Here is a 22,737-nt window from a genome sequence, read left to right as displayed (position 1 = left end):
GTCATATTTGTGGAGGGGTTTCAGGAAATTTTAAAAATTCATACTTGAGATGAATCAAAACATTTTTTTGACCCCTGTCTATAACTAGAGGTCACTCTGGAATATTTTGATGTTTTTCAAACTCTAAATTCAAAACAAAATTGTTCAAATGTCCATTATGTTCTATTGAAGTGGCATATTAAGATGGAAAAATTATTACATAAACACTTTTTATTCATCGTCACCAGTAGGCCAGATTATAATTTCATTTGTACTGGCAAAATTCTCACTGTCTTCATTGTGCTTGCCAAAATGTTAGTCCTTTGACTGTTGTAAGACATACTGTTGAAGACAGAAAAAAAACAGAGCACATATTCCCCTTTCTTCAATGTTTTTGGCTTTGACCCAGGACATGGGAATAAAAATCAACTTTAGAAATTTAAATCCAACCTGCTTAAAATGTGGCATTTATAAGATACAGTTTCCAGAAAAGAAAAATTCAGACCCCGAGGACTGTCTTTAGTCAGTCCAATTCGAATAGTCCAATTCAGCCTGAGATAAACTCTGTGTACAAGAGAAAGTCTGACCCCCTTTCATTTCTTGTGAATTTTCATATCTAACAAGGACTGTCTTTCAGAAGAGCTTGTCCAATTCCAGTCCTGAATATCAGGGCCAGATTGTTCACATCAAGTTTACAGAGAAATTACAAAGGAAACCACAAATCACATTGGATTATGTTCAAACAAATATTCAGACAAACCCTGAATACACTTTCTATTCAGATAAAATGCTTGGCACCCTTTTGATAACAAAATGACTTTGGGCTGGAAGTCTGTATAGTTTCAATGAGTTTATTTTAAAGGAGTTCTCTTTAACAAATAAGCATATATCCTAGGAGTGGTTTCTCTAAGTAGGACAGCCAGTTCCACCTAACCATAATTCTGCAATAATTCGTATTGCATCTGCCTGGAAGTTGCCTCCCATTAACAACTCATGCTGTATTTTACCGTTTCTTTGACAGACATATGCTACTGCATTGGCCTCGTATTGGTTTGTGGAAACTGTTGAGTTGAATCCCTTTGTTTCCAAGGGCTTGACTGCATCCTATCCATGCTGGCAGCTGGCTGGCACAAATGAACTTCACATAGGTAAACATAAAATAGCCTTAGTGTGGCACACTGCTGAATCTAATAAACTTTACTGAGAAACTGAATCATGTCCAGGCAAATTATAGGGGCAGAAGAACAAGGATGTATTTCATTTCACCCACTAGCATAAGTGCATCTTGGCAAGGAGTTTTGCATTATCCATATGACACAAGGCAAATAGTCAAATTCAGCCTGAGATAAAGTCTGTGTACAAGAGAAAGTCAGACCCACTTTCATTTGTTGTGAATTTCCATATCTAACCAACATGCCAAAGTTAGAAAGTTAGAGACCTTACACCGGTCTTTCATTAATGAGCAGAGAAAGGCACTTCAAAAGGAAGTTCATAAGGAACTCCGGTGGGCTGAGACACTCTTAGATGTAACTGCTTCTCTCTGGTGATACTAAAAGACAGCAAAGACAATTCCTCTCCTAACTGAGGAAACTCAGTGGGGGTGATGCCCCTAAGAATGCAAGTTTGTGTGAGTTGGTCATAACTCTTGCAATAACTACTACATTGTAAAATCCCATGTAAACAAACTCCTGAGATAACCGCTTTCAGGGCTGCATTATGAATGTAGCAATTTTCAAGGAAAAATCTCCTCTAGTCAATGCTTTGAGTGCTATGTCTTCTGTTCCCAGTCTTCCGTCCTTCCCCAGTCCTTAACTGTGTGTTGGATATTCCACCTTTGTCCTGTGCAGGTCCGCATTACGAGTCTGTATGAAACTGGATTGTCTGCTGTGATTTCAAGGCATCTTTTAGTGCCCCTGTTGATTACAGCTGATCCCTACAAAAGGAAAAGCAATATGAGAGAAGCTGAGGGCTTATAAACTTAGTGCTCAGTCAGGAAGAAATCTTCTTGGCCTCTATGGATGTGTCTGAGAAACACTAGTAGGTCAATGACCTGAAAGAAAAACCTTGCATTTTCCTCAGGCTAATGACACACGACAGCTTATGGAACTCTCCAAGGCATATAAAATATATTTCGGGGTTTAGTTTGTGTCTGTTTTTTGGAGTTTGGGGCATGAGGGGTGGATGCTTTTTGTGGGTTTGAGTTTTCTTGAAGTTCAAAAAATCATTTTAGTAAATTTTAATACCGTATCCTGTTTTGAAAGAAGAGAGCTAATAACAGGTAGGAGTATTCATGTCTTATCTCCAAGTCAATATTTCAGTACCAGCTATTGTGAATGAGGTGGGGTGTGTTTAAGTCAATTTATCATGCTGGAAATGAGGATTTTCCTAAAGGGTTGGGCTCCAGAACAAACAGAATCTTACTCAGCTGTTTCAGACAGCTAGTTGTTTCACTATGATAATGCTTGATGTGAATAAGGAACTGAAGGTTTACTTTTAAGGTGGGTCTAAACCTTCCAGAAACATACCTGCACCTTTTTCTAAGGTTTGTGGTTACAGACCAGACTAAAGATAAAGGAAAGCCTGTGTCAGCAGGATTTCTGGAGGCCATGCATGTTTATACTATTTGGTGCTTGTCACAGAAGCCCTTTTACTAGTTCAACTCCTCTATTCTCTGCCACTCTCTCACAAGGTTTGTCTCCTGCTTCGTTTTTCACTGAGAGAAGGATACAGTAAACAGGCCCATACGTTACATGTAAAAATAATTAGTTATTAATTACAGAAAGCTAATAAGGTTTGAACTGCTGTACAGAGAGGAGAGAAGCTGCACGGCTTCCTTTCCCACCTCTCCCTCCATCATTATCACTGCTGCCTGTTTAATCTGCCCCAGCAACATGGCAGTTATCTGTCTTAGACTATCCGACTAAGCTAGCATTACCATATTCTGTATTCAGAGGTGCTGAACAGAGAATAGGAAAGTATCACTTGAGATGTTAAGCATGTCAGCATCAGCTGGCATAAATTCTGCACAAATGGAGATGAGTGAACATGGCACAAAGCTCTAATCGCCAGCTGTGACCTGAGCTTTGAAAGGATGGACCTAACCTGATCTCCAACAAGGTTTTCCGTGCTCAGATGCTTTACCAAACAGTGAGCAGCATGAGGCATCAACCAGCTTTCTCCCTAAGAACAACAAGTCCCATGAGAAGGCTGGGGAGACAGGTAGTAGAGAGAGTTCACAATATATAGTCAGATCCTCAAAAGTAACAGAGGCACCTAGGCTTGCACATTCCCTGCCTGTGAGCTAAACCGTGGTAACTGAGTGTTTTCAGTCAGCCCAGGTGAAAATTAAAAGGCTTAAGCCTTTAAGTAAAAGGCTTAAACCAGCTGATTCCACCCAGACAGACAGTGAGAACTGGTTAAATTCTGGTAACTCAGCTTCAGTTGTGTGGCCATCCCCTCATTCTTAACATCACACATCCCTGAAGACTCAATCACCTTCACTATCACTCTTGCAGTGGCACCTGCAAGTCTTGAAATTGAGGCAACATTATTCAGAAGCACACTGCTTTGCAAGGGAAGTGTCTAAGGATTCATTATAATGGGAAAGCTTATTGAAACGTGGGGGTACAGAAATCTACCTACCTGCGTAAAATCCCAGTGCAAGTTCAGACTTTTATTCACAGCTGTGTCACATTGCTCTAAAACTGGCAGGTCCCCATTTCCAGGGTCTATTAGGCATCTATCAGCTGTATTCCGTCTGGCACGTAAACCTCCTACATACATTTCTCCAGTGCTGTGATAAAAGATGTGCTAAAAGAGAAGGTGACACCACTGTCAGTGAATTGAGATATCAGGGAAATATCATCGGCAGATGATGGCATACAGTTCCAAAACTGTTACAGAGAGATATCAGCATCCACTGACCTCTCAGTAATTAAACCAGGATGAATTTGACCCTATACAACATCTTTCTGCTTTCAAATGATAAAAAGCAAGATTGAATGATAACCCTTAGCTTCCCTCCTACTGGAAGAACAGGCAGTGAGGTGTGAGGAAGAGCTCCACCTCTCTCCCGTTCATCCCAGTGATCTTCTGTTAATCATCAAGATTAGTCAGTATCAACATGAGGTCTCACAATTTTTTGCAAGGCTAAACCAAAAGCCTTAGTTTAATGCACTTAGATCTCCATGGGAACCTGCTCATTGGGGAGTAGAATTTAATTAAATAAAGATTAATATTCCCCTTTAGATAGTACGGAGATAATAGTTTTGAAGTGCCTAATTCGTGGCCCTGTGGAGGCTTGAAAGGAACAGTTAGAAACAGTTCACATGTGAAGATCCCATCACTTTTCATTACCTGTGATGAGTATGCATGACAAGGATACATAATTGGCGTGTTTCCAGGGACGGGGCCTTGATCAATACAGATGTCTTCTTTCAATGTGTTTTTCATCTGCAGAATAAACCAGGAAATTTACCGTGAGGAACAGCAATCCTGTTTTCAGCTTCTCACCACTAATTTTAGAAACTGTCCTGAGAGCAAGGCTACTTTACTCTGAGCTCTGCATTAAATCATGAAGTGGAAGATACAATATAGGTTTAGAAAATAAATCTCTAGCTTACTTTTGTAGAAATGATTCATCACTGCAAAAGTCAAAAGCAAATCTAAGGTCCTTCGAAGACTCATCAACATCGTGCCACGTAGCAACCATGTCAGACATCACCACACAACTCCAAACAGGTGAGTACTACTGTCCAGCTCCAGAAAGGTACACAAGCTTAGGTCTAGAAAATGTCTACCTATATTAAGAAGCCACTGCAGCCTGATGATTTCTCTCTTTTGCAAATAGTGGCCTGACTTCCAATGTATTACATGCTATCTTGATTCTTGTCTGCATGCTTTCCAAATTATCCTGATAATCTCTACAGAAAAAAAATCCATGCTATTCCATTGAAAAATTCAGGCCCTTACAAGAAGATATCGATCCATTCTTGTTGGTCAATAGATGAGTTTTGCATGCAGTAAAGAAATGCGTGTTAAGCACAAACTACTGTTGTGCTCCTATCAATACACACACACACTAAACACAGTTTAGAAGTTCTAGGCTGACAATGAAATATGGAAAAGATTTTAGAAAACTTTACTCTCTAGAAAGACATGTAAAAGTCTTCTTTAATTTTCTAGGAAAATATATCATAATCAGCAAAACAGTGTTCACCATTCTGCGTAGCAGTAGAGCTAATGAATTGTTCCATTTTTAAAAAAATAGACTCAATACTTACTGTTCCATAGCCAACAATGTTGGGAAGAAATACTAAATTAGGGTAAATGTTTTTTATGTACCAGTCAAAGCCTTTACAGTTCAGTTTTTTCCTTAGCTGTTTTCTGGAAGAAACATCTCCAAAGTCTATTCCAGGATTCTGCAAGAATACCATATTTAATTCCAGAACATTAAGGTGACCTGAGATTTCTCCGTATTACCTATTTGTAACCTTAAAAATATATTTTAAAGTTAATTTAAAAAAAACCCAACTGTATATTTTCTAAACTTCAGAATTTGAGAACATTTTGCCTAGAAGTGTCAATAAATTACTGAAAAACTAACATAACTTGGTAAATATAAAGAATATCAAAGTTAGATATGGCTGAGAAGTAATTTTCCTATTTCATACTGACAAAAAGAATCCAGCTCAAAGTGAAAAATAAGCCACAGCTTGTTACCAACCTTCGTTGGACCAATAGTCTGTTGGCTGTGACACACATCTCATATGGGAGCAATCAAGATTCAAACTATTCTTTCCAAGACTGTGTAACTTGTCATACAAAATGTAACGGCTCCAGCAGGAATGTTTGACAGAGGTCAGTCAAACAGGAACTTACACCCTGTCTTTAAGCAGTTCACTAAAAGCAGTCTGTGACCTGAAGAAGTTAGGTCAGGAATTTCAAATAGGCAAACCAGTTTTGGATGACTAGCATTTTCCAATGAAAAATTCCAAATATTTACTGTAAAAGTTAATTAATGGGGAAGTGTATTGTTCTGATTTTACACTACATCACTGTATATTTTAGTTTCTTTAATACCTATGCAAGAAAACACAAGAAGGTGGGAGGCTATTCTTCCTTTGTTAAAGAAAGATTCATAAATCCACTGAAATACAGGCTGGGAAAATTCATACTTTTTTTTTTTTTTTTTTATTAACTGAAGTTACCAATACTCAAAAGACCTGGTCCTGACACTTCCAGTGTCTTCAATAGTTTGTGCAGGAGAAAAATTAAAACCATATTCAGAAGTACTGAAGTTAATCGAAAGGAGAAAAAACCCTGTCATTTAAAGAACTTAGATTACTGTTACTAAAAGAAAGTTCTTAATTCCCTGGTATTACCATTTTTCAGCCTTCCAAGGATGCTATAAGACTTTCCCCTTTTTCTTCCAGAAAAAAAAAAAAAAAAAAAAAAAAAGCAGAACTTTGGGCTGCAGGGAGGACAGCTCACTTAATAAAAGTCGTAGAGTATGTGATGAAAAGTAATTGAATTCTCTGTTTAAAGTTCGATTTTGCTTATTGAAAAGGGACACCCAGATCACTAAGGACGTGTTTTTTCATGCAAATTTAAGAATATTCTAGATAAAATACTCCCTACTTTCCCTAAAAAAGTTAAAATACATGTTAAACAATTTAATTTTATATTCCTTAAGCTAGGCATCAGCTCTTGGTCTAAGCTGAAGAGGAACATATCTATGATCATGGCTCTTGGGTGCCATATATATAAATAACTATTAATATATCAATATTAATATTTTTTTTCACAATGAGTTTTATAACCACACTGTGCCTTTTTTGCGTGTGACCATATGCTCTTATTCTAGACTCTGGATTCCAATTTGAAACAACAGAGAAACCCTGTCACCTCAATTGGAAGATTCCATGCAAAGTAGACCATGTACTTGTAGTCATCCATCCACACTTCAGCGACACGCAAGGCATTGCGCTTCATTGCGACGTTCAGATTCAGCAAGTAAGGCTTGTGAGCTCTTTCCACATGACCGACTCTTGAACAGGGCAGTACCTCTACTCTACCTCCACACTGCCAGGCCTAGGTCAAGAAAACACTTTGTAGTAAAGCCTATTTATTCAAATTATTTGTACTTTCTGTTGCAGTGCTCCCATTTCTGTTCCCCCCACACCTTCACCAGATGAACCGGCATGCCCTCAACGTTCAAAGCTTTATTTCCTGGCCTGAGTGAATGAATATAATTTTTCAATACCTTTCATTTTTACTGTGTGTAGCCCTATAACATAGGTCCAGGAAACTAAAGGCATGTTCTTTCTTCTTTTTTTTTTACCATTAACAAAACTGCTCACCAGTTTCCTATGCCAAGGCACTCAGATCAGTTACATAGATGCACCAAGACAAACTGGTACATACCTCCAACCAATCTCACTAGGAGATAGACTACTAGATAATGTGGTGGTTATGGGCCTAAATCCTTAAGAAGCAGTGACATTGCCCAGGACACAGCAAGAGCAAAACTGGTCCTGCAAAATCTTACACATTAGGGAAAACTCAAGAGAAAGAAAAAATCCAGCGGATTCCTGGAAAATGTCTACATGGAATTCAGAAAGATACCTAAGTAGCCCACAACCAATGCTTCAAAAGTACAGAAGGTCCAGAACAAACACACCCAACTTGACTGTACATGAACCAGTGTAAGCGTGGAAGCTCTACAAAAGGCAAGCAGGCTACGCAGAACTGAATTCAAGCTGGCAAGTCCACAGGGCACTGCACAACGTAGATTTATTGTCCTAGTTTAGGGATCACCACACAGTGCTCCATTATGTCTTTCACATGCTCACATTAAATTTTCCAGGACTGGCAGCTGGCTAAATAAAAAGATGAGAGGATGCTTGCTTGCTAACCAAGCATGTTTGACACAAGGAACTCTCAAGATGGATAAAAACAGATTTTTAATACTATTTTTACAATCAATTTTCAGAGCAGTTTTGTGTTTTAACTGAACCGATTCTCCATTATTTTCACCTCCAGCATTTATGTAAATAAGAATAGAATAGACATACATTGCCACCACTGTGAACAGTGCAGAGCAATAAGGAATAAAATTTAAATGTTTTTTCAAGCAACAGAACTGAAATATTAATTCACAACCTGCCTCACAAGACATGAGGTGATGATGTGACATTTCTGTCTCATAAACTGAATCTGAAGACGGGGTCTTTGGCCATGTCTACCGTGAGTAAGTAATGGAGAAATGTCTCAACATCTCCAGTATAGTATCACCCAAGTTAGTACATCCGCGTGACTCGGTGTGGTGCCTCACAAGCAGCGGCTTTGTTTAACATAGCATTTAGCATGTTTGGAGGACAGTTGTTATATTTCCTCTTGATTGTCTTTTCTACAAATCAAACCCCCTTGTTTAGGCCTATTTTTACTATAATGTCACATATTGCCAGAACTCTATTTGTTGTCTTTCCTTTCCTTCAGATTATTCAATCACTTCATATATTTCCTGATGTATGGTCCCAGAACTCAAAACGCAACTCCAGAAGAGAACTTGGTGGTAGAAGAGAAGGATCATCAATGCCATCATTTCCCATCCAGCTGCATGGCCATGTTGACTCGTACAAAGTTTGTTACTCCCAGTTCTTTCCCAGCTGGATGTGTCCCCCAGCCTACACCTCCATAGCTGTTTATTCCTCATGTTTCTCCTAAATACCGTTGGTTTTCTTTTTTGCATGAAGCATGCTACCCTGTTACAGAAAAAAACCCTAGACTTATTTGACATTTGTTCAGAAAAAATTACATTGTCTGTGTTATCTTTTATGTGCTTAGTACTAGATATCAGAACCAAAAATAAAAAGTTGTGTGAGATGAGAAATGCCCATACTGGACCAACAATATATCTAGCCCAGTATTCTGTATCCCACTGTGACTGCAAACTTATTCCTGGGGAGGGTTAAGAACAAGCCAAGTACGTATGTTATCTCTAACAACCCCCAATTATTTTGAGGTCAGAGGATTTTCTGCATATTCTTGTGATTCACTTTTTTTTTAACTCTGAGTAGGTTTTTCTTCCATAACTGTTCAGTCTCCCCAAAAATGACTGCAAGCTTTTAAGACCCACAATACATTTGGAAGGAGCTCTGCTCCTGGCCTGTTGGGCTGGTCTGCTGTTGGAAGAATGAAGTAACTCCTGCTCATGTTTGTTTTGAAACTAGTTCTTGACTTCTTTCAAAGCCCCTCTTTTTCATATTTACAGAGAAAAATCAAACCCTTTTCTCCTAGACATTTAAGTCCTCCTAACATGTTTATATTTCTCACATCTCTATAAAGAAGAAAAAGTATGGTAGGACAACAATTTTATTTTTTTTTACATTTTTTTTCTTCTCAGGTCTTCCAGAATATCTCCAACAACCATTACTTTTAAAAAAATAGTTATCAATAGAATTTTTAGTGCTCCCAAATGTTCCTTAATGACTAAAGACACTCCAGATAAAACTATTCTAGAAGAAAAACAAAAAGAGGGAAAAAAAGCCTCCATTCTTGATTTGAAGACATCCAAAACTGAAGAACACATACTTTTTAGGGCAGAAAGACCTCTTTCTGCTTTTGGTTTGTTTGGGTTTTTTCCCCCCAACACATAACTTCATTTAGCTTGAGCTTATGTTTTTTCATCCGCTGAGCCAAGATGCGTATAGCTTAAATTTCTGCAGAGAACCACATCTTGCAAGATTCCGTATTTCCTCACTGAATTAGGTTTTTGTGTCAGAAGTCAAGATCCTTAAGAAGTATCAACAAAAGCCTGCTGATGAGCTTTAAACACTTCTGGAAATCTATCGCTCCTCTTTGGTACCCAAAATAAACCCGAGTTGTTCTAAAATATTAACCCATGCTTTGGACAATAAGCAGCAGCCTGAGTGCTTTCAAAAAAAATCACATACTAATTTTCACTGTCTTTCAGAAAAAAATGAAAAAATAGGCTTACCCTCAGGCCAAGTTCCACATTTTCTCCTCCATATATGTACATTCCACTGTCCAGTACACCAATCTCACCCAGAAATTTCCTATCTGCAGCAAGAATCCCCATTATAGATGGGCTTCTGGAGAACCAAACAAGTAAAATTATAAAGAAGCAACAATGATTGAAATAAAGTCAATTAGCCATCAATCACATCTTGAACTTCCAGAAGGATTCCAATTGTATCCAAGAAAAACAGATTTAATTCAGGACATGTGGAACAACATTAAAGACTCAAGACGACAGCAAATAAACTTGATCAATGGCCAAAAGAGCATTATTTGGTGCTTTTTAAATAATTAGATCTATTTTGACAGACGATGTAATGACAATTTTCACATGTTTAAAACAAGAAGAAAGAAATCAGATTAAACTGTAGCAAGGAAGAATTAAGTTGGACATTATGAAATCTTACCTAACATTACGGAAACTTAAACACTAAAGCCCTTTGCCAATGGAAATTTTGGAATCACTGTCAACTGAGGTTTTGAAAAAGATGAGATGACTGTCTGTCAGGACCAGTTCCATTGTAGATTAATCCACCCTAGGGGCGGGGGAAAGGGGACTGAAAAGGAATTTGGTGCTTTTCTGATGTACCCATTCTCTGACCAAACCCACTTCTATTTTCCCTGGTCTGAGAATTGTGGACACCCCACCATGAAACATTCTTTAACCTGCATTTGGCTTGTTTTCATTCCATTCTCCTGCCCAAACGATTAACACACACTATATAATGCTTTAAACACATACAGGTGCCAATCTCACCCATAGTTCTTTATCTAGGGGTCTGTGCAGCCTTATCTCCAACACTTGTCTACCACGTGTAGTGGTATACAAATGAAGAAAACTGCCATCTCATCTGACAAGCACAGGACATTATTTTCAAATGTTTTCACAGCACTTTTCATCCTCAGGATCTACACAGTAAATTTTAAAGCCCTTTATATAAATAAGGATGGTGGGTTAACCTTGGCTGGCTGCCACCAGGTGCCCAGGAAGCCACTCTCTCGTTCCCTCTTCTCAGCAAGAAAGGGGAAAATAAGATGAAAAACCTCATCAATTAAGATAAGGATCAGGAGGTTGGTGAGCAGTTACCATCACGAGCCAAGTAGACTCAGTTAGGGGAATACTACTTTATTGCCAATTAAAACTGAAGGACGGTAGCGAGAGAGACAAAACCAAATTTAAACCACCTTCCCTCCATTCCCCCTTCTTTCCAGGTTAGACTTCATTCCTGACTCTTCTACCTCCTCCCCCTGCCCTAAGCAGGGCATGGGGATGGAAAATGGGGGTTCTAGTCAGTTCATAACACTTCATCTCTGCCACTCTTTCCTCCTCACACTTCTTCCTGCTTTAGTGTGGGGTCCTGCTATGGGATGCAGTTCTTCAAGAACTGCTCCAGAACGGGTCCTTTTCCACTGGGTACCGTTACTCAGGAGAAGACTGTTCCAGCATGGGTCCCACACAGGCTGCAGTTCTCACCAGAAAACCTGCTCCTGTCTGAGCTTTTCTCCACAGGCTGCAGCTCCTGCCCAGAGCCTGCTCCAACATGGGCTTTCCACAGATTGCATCTTCCTTCAGGGCATATCCAACTGCTCTGATGCGGGGTCCTCTGTGGGCTGCAGTGTGGATATCCACACCACTCTGGGGTCCTCCATTGGCTGTCATGTCAATATCTGCTCTGGCATGGTCCTCCACAGGCTGCCATGTGGATATCTGGCTGGCATGGTCCTCCACATGCTGCAGGGGGGCAATATGCTTCATCATGGTCTTCTCCACAGGCTGCAGGGAAATCTCTGCTCCATCACCTGGACCACCTTCTCCACCTCCTTCTTCAGGGCCGTTTCTCTCATATTTCTTCCTCATTCCTCTCACCCACAGCTACTGCGCAGCATTTTTTACCCTATTTCAAATATGTTGTTGCAGAAGCAACACCAGCGTTGCTGGTTGGCTCAGCTTTGGCCAGCACCGTGTACATTTAGGAGCCAGCTGGAACAGGCTGCATTCAACATGCGGGCAACCCCTCAGGTCTTCTTACAGAAGCCACTCCTGCAGCCTCCCCCACTACCAAAACCCTGCCACATAAACCCAATAAAATAAGATAGGACTAGAAAAGAATGATTACTATATCACATCTCTTTTAAGGGTTTCTTTTTCATATTGGTTGATGGCTAAGGGATAGTCAACAACATCTGGCATCCTTGTAGAACAAGGAAACAAATAAGTCTATATATTCAGCACAAGATAGCTGCTGGTATCATAGTACCAGCAACCATCTTGTGTTGAATACATCAACTAATCTGAGCAACTAAGGAAGGTCTCAGGAACAGAAGCAGATATATTGGATCCTAAGCCTAGCAGTAAGGGGTCGCTTTAGGTATAATGCCTGTGTGCATTGTGTTCATGTCTTTTTCTCGCTTTTGTGAGATACAAAGTGATAAGGGTTGAAAAAGGCTGCCCAAGATCACTGTAATCATATGTCACCGCAGCATCTCCAAAGAAAGAACTGTACAACTTGAATCTGTTTGAGTCCTCACAGCTCAGGCATGCAACTGTCCAGCAAAGTTGTGAGATTCACTCCATATTGTTGGACAAGCATGGAGAAGGGCCACAATTCATCTTGTACAGTCAATAAATATTGCTACCACACTACTAGCTAAGGAACATAAGACAGAAAAATCAATGACTTGGGGATTGCCTGAAAATCCAACAGCAGGATCAGCATGGGGCAGATTCTGGAATACAACCTTGCAACTGCTGTACTGAGATTTTCAGAGCTGTTAAAGAACTCACACTTCCAAAACAACTATCTAGATATAGTGTGCTTTGAAGGTATCTATCCCACCACCTATGAAACATCTTCTTCCCTCTGCTAGCTCTATGTTGGATATCACGTATCTTGGCTCACTCTCAGACACTATTCATACTTACTGGATTGGAGCCGTTTCATCTTTCAGAGCATACCACTCAGCTGGTAAATCTTCATAGAGGCACCAGAGTGCCCAGTCAAATCCATCGGCAGCCACTCCATACTGAAGGAGCTCAAAGTCAGCAAAACGAATATTGTCAAATACCGGTGATACTATCACAGTACGATCTTCTTTCAGTCGAGACAGAATAGGTTCAGCCCTACCAAAGTTAACAAACAGAGTCTATTTGGCTTGAAAAAGTGGGAATTTAATGAACAGCACTAAACTTTACCACCTGCTTCTAAAACTGGATTAGCTACTTTAAGCCATTGACTTTGGCCCCTACAAAAAGCTCTATGCCAGCTTTGGAGTGATAGTAACCCAAATTGCTAATGCCATGGCACAATTCTCCCTTCCATTAGGCTGCTTCTGCATTTTGACTGTCACTAATCAAAACAACCTTAAGTTCCACGCTTAACTTGCTGGGTTAATTGTTACCTGGGTCTGTTTCCTAAGTGCTCCACAGTCTTCACTATCTGCATGAATAGACAAGAAGGGAAAAGGAAGGAGATCCTGAGGCATGCCGTAAACCATGAGGTTTATCATTCACCATCTTTCCCCTGTGCCTTGATGACACAGCTGCTCTATGAGGGAAGGGGTGTGACTCATCAATGAACCCCTACGATAGAGGAAGGCTCAGGGAAGACAGGCAAGGATGATGTGCTCATGAAGCTGGAGAAGAACTAGGGAATGACCACAGCTATTGTAAAAGAAGCTGAAATTATCCCAACACCAATGGGACCAAAGAGTGGCCTTTGTTGCAGAAAAATGGCAGTATCGATTGAGTGGGTCCACTGGTTATCTGCATGGCCTTCCTAAAATGATTAATAGAAAGTATTACCTTTCTGAGCCAGCCAGACCAACACAGGGGAAGTGTGTATGTGGCTCAGCCCAGCTTAGAGGGTAAAAACTGAATACTCAGAAAAATTAACTTTGAAGAGAACACTTGAGTTGGCTTTAACCCATGTATTCTTTCCCGGCAACTTTCCCAGTATTTGGACAGTGAGCATAGAGAAAGTGGTAATGTGAATCCTGTTGTATTACGATTCAACTGTATATGCAACCTCTATATTGTGCTTGTGTTGTGATTTCAGTAGATTGGTGTATCACTCTTCTAAACCAAAATCCCATGTATCTTCAAATAAGTAAATTTAGTATTAAAACATTAAACCCTCCTCATGTGAAACATCCAAAGGAACCTGGTCAGAGGGTATTGGAATCTGTCAGAGAGAGTCTTTTTGCTGGACCCCAACTGCCGTTATGCCTAAAAAACCTGACCTTATCTTTCCCCAGTTTCCCCCCCCCAGTCTTCATAGTCTTACCATGCCGTGTTCACTTCAATATGGGCATCCAAAATTGCAACAACATCTGCAGTTGATGCCTCCCAGCCAGAAATCCGGGCTTGTGTTAGACCTTTTGTTTCCTGATGTCTGATGATCTTCAGCAGTCCAGGATGCTTTGCATTGTAGTTTTTGATGTGTGTTTCCAAAGTTCCTTTCAGATCATCTAAAACCAGCCCCCATATTTTAATGATCAAAAAAAATATTTTAATCAATATTAAGAAATGGAAAAGATTATGTAGGTGATGGCTTCCTAGCTTGTCCCAGTTCCAGACTGAAAACCGGTTTGTTCTTTGCAATAGAACGGGTAGAGTTATGCAGGTAATCATGAATTCAAGAGGCTTATTTTTAAAACCAGCTTTCATTCCAGGAGTTCAATTAAGTACCTAAATTTCATTTACATATAGTGCTATTGTATGGCTTCTAAACTGTACACAAATATGTCAATATGTAGAAACTTCAGACATTTTGTGCCATAACAGCAACCAATTAGCTGTCTTAATGCAGTAATTTCTGAGTGTATTTTCTACCGCGTGGAAAGGAAAAGAGAAAATGTGAAATGCTCTCATAAGAGCTGTAGGCATGCCAACTCCCTCAACAAAGGAAAAACTAGTGTCAAGGAGAAGGAATAGAAAGTTGGGACCTCTTAGCCTCGTTTGGGAAATTCATTTAAACTCTTGCTCCACCCAAATGGACATGTTTTTCTAGCAACCTCAAAGCCTTAGCAAAATGAGAAATCGAACATCTCATCAGGCAATGCAAAAAACCAAGGGCACCCTTAAGATCAGGGGCATGACTGTTTCTTACAGATGATTTTACAGTGCTTTGCTCAGCTCAATTTTAAGAGCAATAATGCACCCACTGCTTCCCCTGGGAGTATTTTCCACAACCCAAGACACCACTCTTCAATGAGTTATTTCAGATACCTACAGAGATAGTTTTCATAGCACACCCTTACTTCGGTACTGTGCATAATGAGCCAGTAATGATACTCTCCCACTTCAAATTTTAACTTTTTCACATATTTGAAAAACATAACCCTGTTCCTTATTAGAAGACATTTTTCAGACGATTCAAGTGTTTGGTTTTTTTCTGTACTCAATTTACTTCTTAATTTTGAGCTGTCTACTCTGTGGTCACCCAAAAGGCCACCAACATTCATTAAACGCAATAATGGCATAAATTAGCAAGACTCCTGCCTTGTCTGGGTCACTTACCATTTGAACTGTAATCATCTACCAAGATGATTTCTTTCAATAAATGAGAAGGTGTTCGGTTAATGATACTAGTAATTGCACGTAAGATAACTGACAATGCTTCATTCATGAATATAAGCACAACGCTGAGTGTTGGAAGGTCTTTTGGATATGTTTTCATTTTACAGCTGTAATAGAACACAAACAACTTTAGCACAGTTTCTAAAGAAAGTCAGAGAGCAAGGCAGCTGCAAGAAGGCAGAATGGGGATGCTGGACTTAAAACATATAGTGAAAATCAGCATAAGAGTGGAAGAAAAGGAATTCCCAAATCCAAGTTTCATTATTCATTTGAGTTGCATTATGTATGTATATAAACCATTGGGGCATAGTTAAAATTTCTGTTTAAACAAGAAGAACAATTACTGTTTCTCAATCCAAAACAGTTATAAAATATTGAAACTAAAGAATACAGTTAACTCAGCCAGTGATGAGGCTGTGGATATATGTGGATCTTACGAGGCAGTGGATATATGAGTGAATTTTAGCTTTTTGCGTTTACAGGAGATGACATTGAACAAACTTGACATCAGGCAAAAGCAAATTAGATAATAATCCCTTTGTATATGCAATGAAGAAGAACAAAGTAGGTCTAGCTATACTTAGAAACCGATATGTGAGAAGGATTCCCTTGGACAAGGGATCTCTTTAGAAATTCTTAAGTGTTTAAGAAATCCTTCTTACAGAGTAAACCAGACCTGTGGAACTCCATGCTACCCCAGAATAAATTGTTCCCAGTACTGTAAGAAGCTTGTTTTGTGCTGTTTGAACACTTCTGGAACTCTTGCTTACAGTCAAAAGATTATTTTTTTTTAACTCTCTATTTGGGATACTTGTCAGCTCTGCTAATTAATATCTTGGCAACTGGGCAGATGTTGAGGACTGGGTCTTCTATATAGCGCTAAGCACTAACTCTCTCTAGAGCAGAAAACAGAGCATAGCTGGATTCTCAGGCATGATCATTCTCTCCCCTTAGAAAAGCATGAAAGCAATACTCAGATCGCAGGAGTTGGGTAGCTACATAATGCAGCTCTCCACAAGACAGGCTCATGCTCCAGGTAGACCTCTACAGCGGCAGCTGTGCACAAATGGAATGCATTTTTATTGGAATTTCTCCATTAGCTTCATTAGCCATTAGCACAAGAGCCTGAGTGTATATCTGCAAAAAGTGGTCCGTGCAAATATATCTTTATGATGTATTTGTATTTCTTTATGATGCCAAGCAGAAGGGTGCCAGGCACCACACCCATTCTTTGGGACCATGCAGACTCATCACGCACTTCCTCCAGCCACCTCTGTGGTGGCTGCTCCAGATAGTTCTCCAAAACTATCCCCCAGCAGAGGGGGGGATCGTTCAGCTTGGGGCTGCCTCAGGAAGACTGTCTCACCACTGCACAAGGTCCACCTCCCTTGACCTTCTCCTTCTCTGCCACACTGCCCCTCAGACACCCACAGTCAAGGGCAAATTATTGCTCCCTTGGAACCAGCAATGGTTCCAGCTGGAACCAGCTCCACCCAAGTGGACCACCACCAATCAGGACCCAGGTGCAAAACCTGCTCTTTACATCTTCCAGAGGGCTGCCAGTAAGACAACTCCCCTTTCCCCAAGTGTGACATTGTCAACTCACGCCCAGTTTGCAATCCTCTCTGACCTCCACATCCTTTTCTGAAATGCGCCATCAAATTCAGTACGAGTGATCATAAGTACAAAGGTGTAGGCTTGCAGTATATCTGTGACGTTCTTCCATGTTTATACCAGTTCGTTCCTGTAAAGCTTACTCATCTTTTGCAAGAGATCATATACCTCATCATACTATATAGTCAAAAAAAGCACTTGCTTTTTTAACAGATACTTGTTCCTAATGAGGTTTTTTAATGGTTACTTATATCAGCTCCCATAGTACCACCAGTCTGCTTAAAAAATACTATTTATTGGCTTCAAGAACCAGCTAAATTCTGGAAAAATCCCTTAAGCTTCCTCTTATGAAGTGGACTGCTTACCTACATCTTAATCCTTTAGTTGTTTGCCCCACTATATTTTCCATGTAGTTAATCCTCAGACTCTTTGATAACTTCAGAGGGAAACAGAGCAAATAAGGCTGTAAGGAAGCTCACAAGGTCACCAGTCCATGGAGGTTGCGCCTATAATACTAAAGATAAAGCGCCAGGGATTCAGCTCAGGTGCTGAATCTTGCCTCACCCTTCACGGGACTCGTTGGCCCACAATTAGTTCCAGCCAACTCTCCTGTTTTATATCTGATCATCTTTTACTAAGCAGTATAGGTATCCCCCACTTACGATCTGCAGCATAGCTAAGAAAACCAGGCATTTTGTAAACCTCTGTACTTTTTAACAATATAGGCATTTACTTATTCATTGATTGCATTTCCAGAGTTTTCCAAAGGGGTGCGTGTGTGTTTAAAACCACTTTGGATATCTCAGCATATAAGAGGCTTACATAAGACGATGTAAAAATAAGAGAAAGCATGCTTCAGATGTCCTCCCTTGGGGCTTCAACAGAATGCAAACAGACCAGAAGGTATCATATCTTCTGAATATTATGGTTTGTTTTCCTGCTTTTTACTGACAGTTAGAAGTCCTGTATCACTTATAATGTTAAGTTTATATTCTTTTTCTTAAGTGACTTTTCTGCACTGTGACTTCTTTTCACAGTCTTTGGAGTATTGCAAGTCTGAAAAAGATCTGGAAGAGAATTACAGAAAAAAAAACCACCCAACTAAACAAACAGCACAAATTGATATCTATTAATAGATCATTTTAACTCAGCCCAAAGCAATGTGGATCCCTTTCCTTTTTATTTCATGTCTCCTTGTGAATATAGAGGGCTTATACTGCACCTGGGAGATCTGGTGTCTCTGATAGGTCGATCCAGAGGTAGATGGTCACTGAGATAAACATTATATCCATAACTTAAGAAGAGATTCTGTGCAACAGTTTGCTCCTCTTCCCTTAAATCTGCACCCCACTGTTTGAACAAAGGTGAGTCTGGGTACAGTAAACGGTGTACAATCTTGTTTTTCTCCTTTGCATTATCAGCTTTGAGAACTTCAGCTTTGTGTGACTTGGAGTTCACTTGCAGTTTCAGATGATGTTCTATTTGGTTTATATTTTCATGGAATGCTTCCACTGATTTTGCTGATTGAAAATAGAAGAGTGTTGATTATAGCAGCAATTGAGAACACTCTCCTTCATTTTAACTGAGCCAAATTCTACTTATGACACTGCAGGTCAAGAGACCCATGAAGTTACAGCTATATTGATACTCACATAAGAGTAGCATCAGACCCTCCCTCCTACAAAAGAAGAGTTTTTAAACATCATTTCACAATACCCTGCATCAGATTCTCCTCTTAATTGCGCAAGTGCAGAACAAGGGACACTACACTGGCGTCAATGGAGAAATCTGGGAGTAGAGGCAACACACAAATTGTTAACTCAGGCCCAAATCATCTTTATGATGTTATGCTTGTGTTACATTAATGTATTAATGATCCATAATGGGGTTCTCATCCATGTCAGGTTGTTGATACCATATTTATCTTGAAGGTAAATACAGTAAATGAGCTCTTTGCCATCTCCTTTGATAAGCTTACAGGAATCTTTTGATTTCTTCTCAGAAAGATTTGAACAGTGTGAACCCTAATCTCTCACAATATTGTGTCAGATAGCCTTTGTGAGATTGTTTAGGACATGTTGCTCTTATCATACAATAAATGAGTCCTTCGTAGCACCTTCTGAAAAGCTTGTTTTCAGTTTTGACTTCTGCTCTGCCAGAAAGCTTTGAACAGGGTGAATCCTAATTTCTCAAGCTCTTGTTAAGTTCACAGTATTGGACTGTGCCATATAAAAAAGGCACAGAAAACCTGTGTGAGTTAAAGCTTTCTACAATTAAATTACTGTGTTGGTGAATGAGGGGTGAGGACTGGATATTGTTTAAACTCAAGGAGGACTTCTGACACTGCCTCACAACATCCTCACGCACAAGATGAGGGAGTACACGACTTGCAAGTAGATAGCAAGCAGATAGCAAGGGGAACTGAACTTCCAAAATCAAAAGGTTGTGACCAGTGGCACAAAGTCAAGACAGAGACCAGTCACTAGTGGTGTACCCCAGGAGTCAATACTGGTTTCATTACTATTTTAATATGGTCATGATGACCTCTAAAATGGGGCAAAGTGCACCCACATTTAGTCTGTGTATGATACCAAACTGCAAGGAATGGCTGACACACCAGAAAGTCCTGCTGCCATTCAGAGGGATCTGAGGAGGCTGGAGAAAATAGGCCAACAGGAACCTCATGAAGTTCAAAATGGGCAGGACCCCATGGACCAGCACCAGATGAAAAGCAGCTTTGCTGAAAAGGACCTGGGGGTCCTGGTGGGTGGACACCAAGCTGAACATGAGCCAACAGTACCCTGGGCTGCATTAAGAGCATTTCCAGCAGGTCAAGGAAGGTGATCCTTCCCCTCTGCTCAGCACTGGTGAGGCCACACCTGGAGTACTGTGTCCACTTCTGGGCTCCCCAGTACAAGAGAGACATGGACGTACTAGAGCAAATCCTACAAAGAGCCACTAAGATGACCATGAGGCTAGAGCATCTATTTTACAAGGAGAAACTGAAAGAACCTGAGAAGACCTAGGAGGGATGTGTGTGTACTATTGATGCATATAAATATCTTACAAGGAGGGCTACCAAAGACAGAAGAATCTCTTCCTGGTGTCCAGTGAAAGGACAAGAGGCAGTGGGCACAAACTGAAATATAGGGAATTCCGTTTAAACATAAGATTTTTTTAATTTTCTTTTTTAACTGCTGGAGTGACAAAAAACTGGAACAGGTAAACCAGATAGGTTGTTAACTCTCCATCCCTAGAGATATTCAGACCTCAACCGGATGATGTCCTGGACAACCTGCTCTAGCTAATCATGCTTCAAGCAGGGGAATTAGTAAGACGGACCATCTCCAGAGGTACCTTCCAACCTCAACTATTATGTGATTCTGTGACTAAGTATTGAAGTGAAGACTTCAGCTTTCTTTCAAATGGCTCTACAATAACTTTAAAAAGTGTCTCACTATTGATGTCCGTGAGAGCAGCTGCCACTGAAGACGTTGTCAGCAATAACAGTGACATTATGGGATATTGGTGCTTGGGATATGGGATATTAAACTTGACCAAGCTGCATAGGGAAGATTGATCACCACATTCAAGGGTGCCCTAAGTGCCGTTTCAAACACCTAGTTTCAGGCTTCTTCCGTTCTACATAGCAGCTGTAATGTGAGATGTGGACAACGTGACGGTCAAATCAATGTCAGCCAGCAGAGTTCTGGCTGCTGTAGCCCTCCTACGACTGCTGTGAGGTGATGAGGTTCAAACAACATGAAAAAGAGAGAAATGAAGGGGTACAAAGGAAACAGAGAAGTGGATTCTTCAGCCCTTATTCAGATGGCTCTGTTGTGCCCACTTCCCAACAATCCAATCTACAACAGATACCTGAAAACAAGGTAAAAATCCACAAACCTCCCTGTGAGAAAGGAAAAGCTCTTTCTAAATTAATATGGCTCATATACAAGTACATCTGCTGGGATGCTGTTGGTCTTTCACTGTCAAGGGATGAGAGAAACAGCCCTGCTAACAGATTTCAGCTAATACTGCTTAGGAACACACTCCAGTTGAGCAGGTGGTGCAGAGTTCATTGTCTTTTCCCCACAGCAACTCTGTTGTGTTTGTGATCAAGGCACACAGAGGAAAAAGACAGAGTGAGATACAGTTCCCCTTGTTGCTCACCCACACAGCAGCGGCTGAGGAAATGGGACATTTCCCGTTCCTCTCAAAAATAGCTTTTCATGTCAAACAAAATAATGATATGGCAAACAAAATAATAATAGCTGCCTGATATTAGTACACTGGTACAATCACCTTAAAATTGCTTAACGCTTCTAGAAGTTCAGGGTCAGAAGCTGTCCAGGCTTGTTTTGCATGTTATGCAAAAAACCCACCATGATGACTGTGAAAGGCATTATTGTTTTATGTGTAAGTAGAGAAACTATTAAATCTTTTTCGAGATTACAAGAAAAAAGGGGGGGGGGAAGTCCAACAAAAAAACCCTACTCACAGGTGTTCAGGGAAACTCAAACAAACATTATCACTGCTATCTATTTATTCTATCCTTCAGGATATCTAGATATCTAACCCTCAAAAAGTTAAGCAGCATGGCATTTTACTTACAGAGGTTATGAACGCTCCAGTCCAAATGGTCCAGTCTCTGAAGGATGTTTTTTTCTTGATTCAGAAATCGAGGATTAACTTCCAAAGAATTAAGTGTTGCCTTTCTTTGATTTTGCAGTAAGTGCACAAGATAACACACAAAACCTGTGTTCACGATTAGCAGCGCAAATTTACGTAGTCTGTTCCAGGGTGCCATCATAAGCTTGAAGAAACCCAGCGTTCTGCTGCTGGTTGCAGTTTGCCTGTGGTTCTGGGTCCGCACTGAGTCGTTTTTCCAAATGCACTGTTTTGCCTCTACTTGACTAAGAGGCAAGACTGCTCAGATGACGCAACAGAGTCCAACGAGTCATAGAAGCGATGATGACAAGGTACGGCTTGCAGGTGTTTTCACTGGCATGCTTACTTGTGTCTGTACAAGTTATCAGTGTCAGGGAAAACACACAACTGTCACTGGCTTGTGCAGTGAGTCACATGAAGTGAGTAAGCACCTGGGGTGATGCTGTAGGAAGTGTGAGGCTGTTGGGCAGATGTCAGAAAGCCTGTCATGCAACACAGCACATGAATACAGTTGAAATAAACAGCAAGCCAGTTCTGTGTTTCCTGGGCATTAGCAGCTGGGGAACTGTGAATCTAATAAAAAAATGTGAAAATACGTTAAAATGGATTTGACATCAGTTTTTGAGCTGGCTGAAAGCAATTAGGGGCACTTTGTGGTCCTCTCCCACACAGGCTACTCCTGCAGCTCACCTCTACCAAAACTCTGCCTGTTATGCCTAGTACACTTGTGTAAATTTGAGTAGTGCTCACAACAATAACTAGCATATGGAGCTTCCCTTTCCATAAAAACATCCAGCTTCTACACACTTCCCAGCATTTCTGTCCCAGTGTGGGTCTTCTGCTGGCCATAGTCCCTC

The 22,737-nt window shown here is 40.3% G+C and overlaps 1 protein-coding gene across 1 annotated transcript; it reads right to left on the bottom strand.

The window, feature by feature from the left end:
• Nucleotides 1-659: 659 nt before the first annotated feature.
• Nucleotides 660-22,441, bottom strand: GALNT8 (polypeptide N-acetylgalactosaminyltransferase 8). Its single transcript, XM_055712901.1, has 11 exons — nt 21,824-22,441; nt 18,435-18,732; nt 15,539-15,705; nt 14,304-14,487; nt 12,944-13,141; nt 9,980-10,094; nt 6,886-7,071; nt 5,262-5,399; nt 4,336-4,431; nt 3,622-3,789; nt 660-1,912 (listed from the first exon to the last, which is right to left on the bottom strand). The coding sequence occupies exons 1-11, from the start codon at nt 22,020-22,022 to the stop codon at nt 1,748-1,750; spliced, it is 1,914 nt and encodes a 637-aa protein (XP_055568876.1). The 5' UTR covers nt 22,023-22,441; the 3' UTR covers nt 660-1,747.
• Between the last annotated feature and the right edge of the window lie 296 nt (nt 22,442-22,737).

This window comes from Falco cherrug, chromosome 5 (assembly GCF_023634085.1).
Source record: "Falco cherrug isolate bFalChe1 chromosome 5, bFalChe1.pri, whole genome shotgun sequence".
Taxonomy (NCBI): Eukaryota; Metazoa; Chordata; class Aves; order Falconiformes; family Falconidae; genus Falco; species Falco cherrug.
The sequence above is the reverse complement of the archived record's forward strand: the minus strand, read 5'-3'. Positions and strand labels throughout refer to the sequence as shown.

Coding starts and splice junctions, on each gene's coding strand:
- GALNT8 (XM_055712901.1), bottom strand. CDS start 22,022: ATGATGGCACCCTGGAACAGACTACGTAAATTTGCGCTGCTAATCGTG. Junction 18,733..21,823: donor CTGGAGCGTTCATAACCTCT/GTAAGTAAAATG, acceptor ATTTTCAATCAG/CAAAATCAGTGGAAGCATTC. Junction 10,095..12,943: donor GATGAAACGGCTCCAATCCA/GTAAGTATGAAT, acceptor TTGGTTCTCCAG/AAGCCCATCTATAATGGGGA.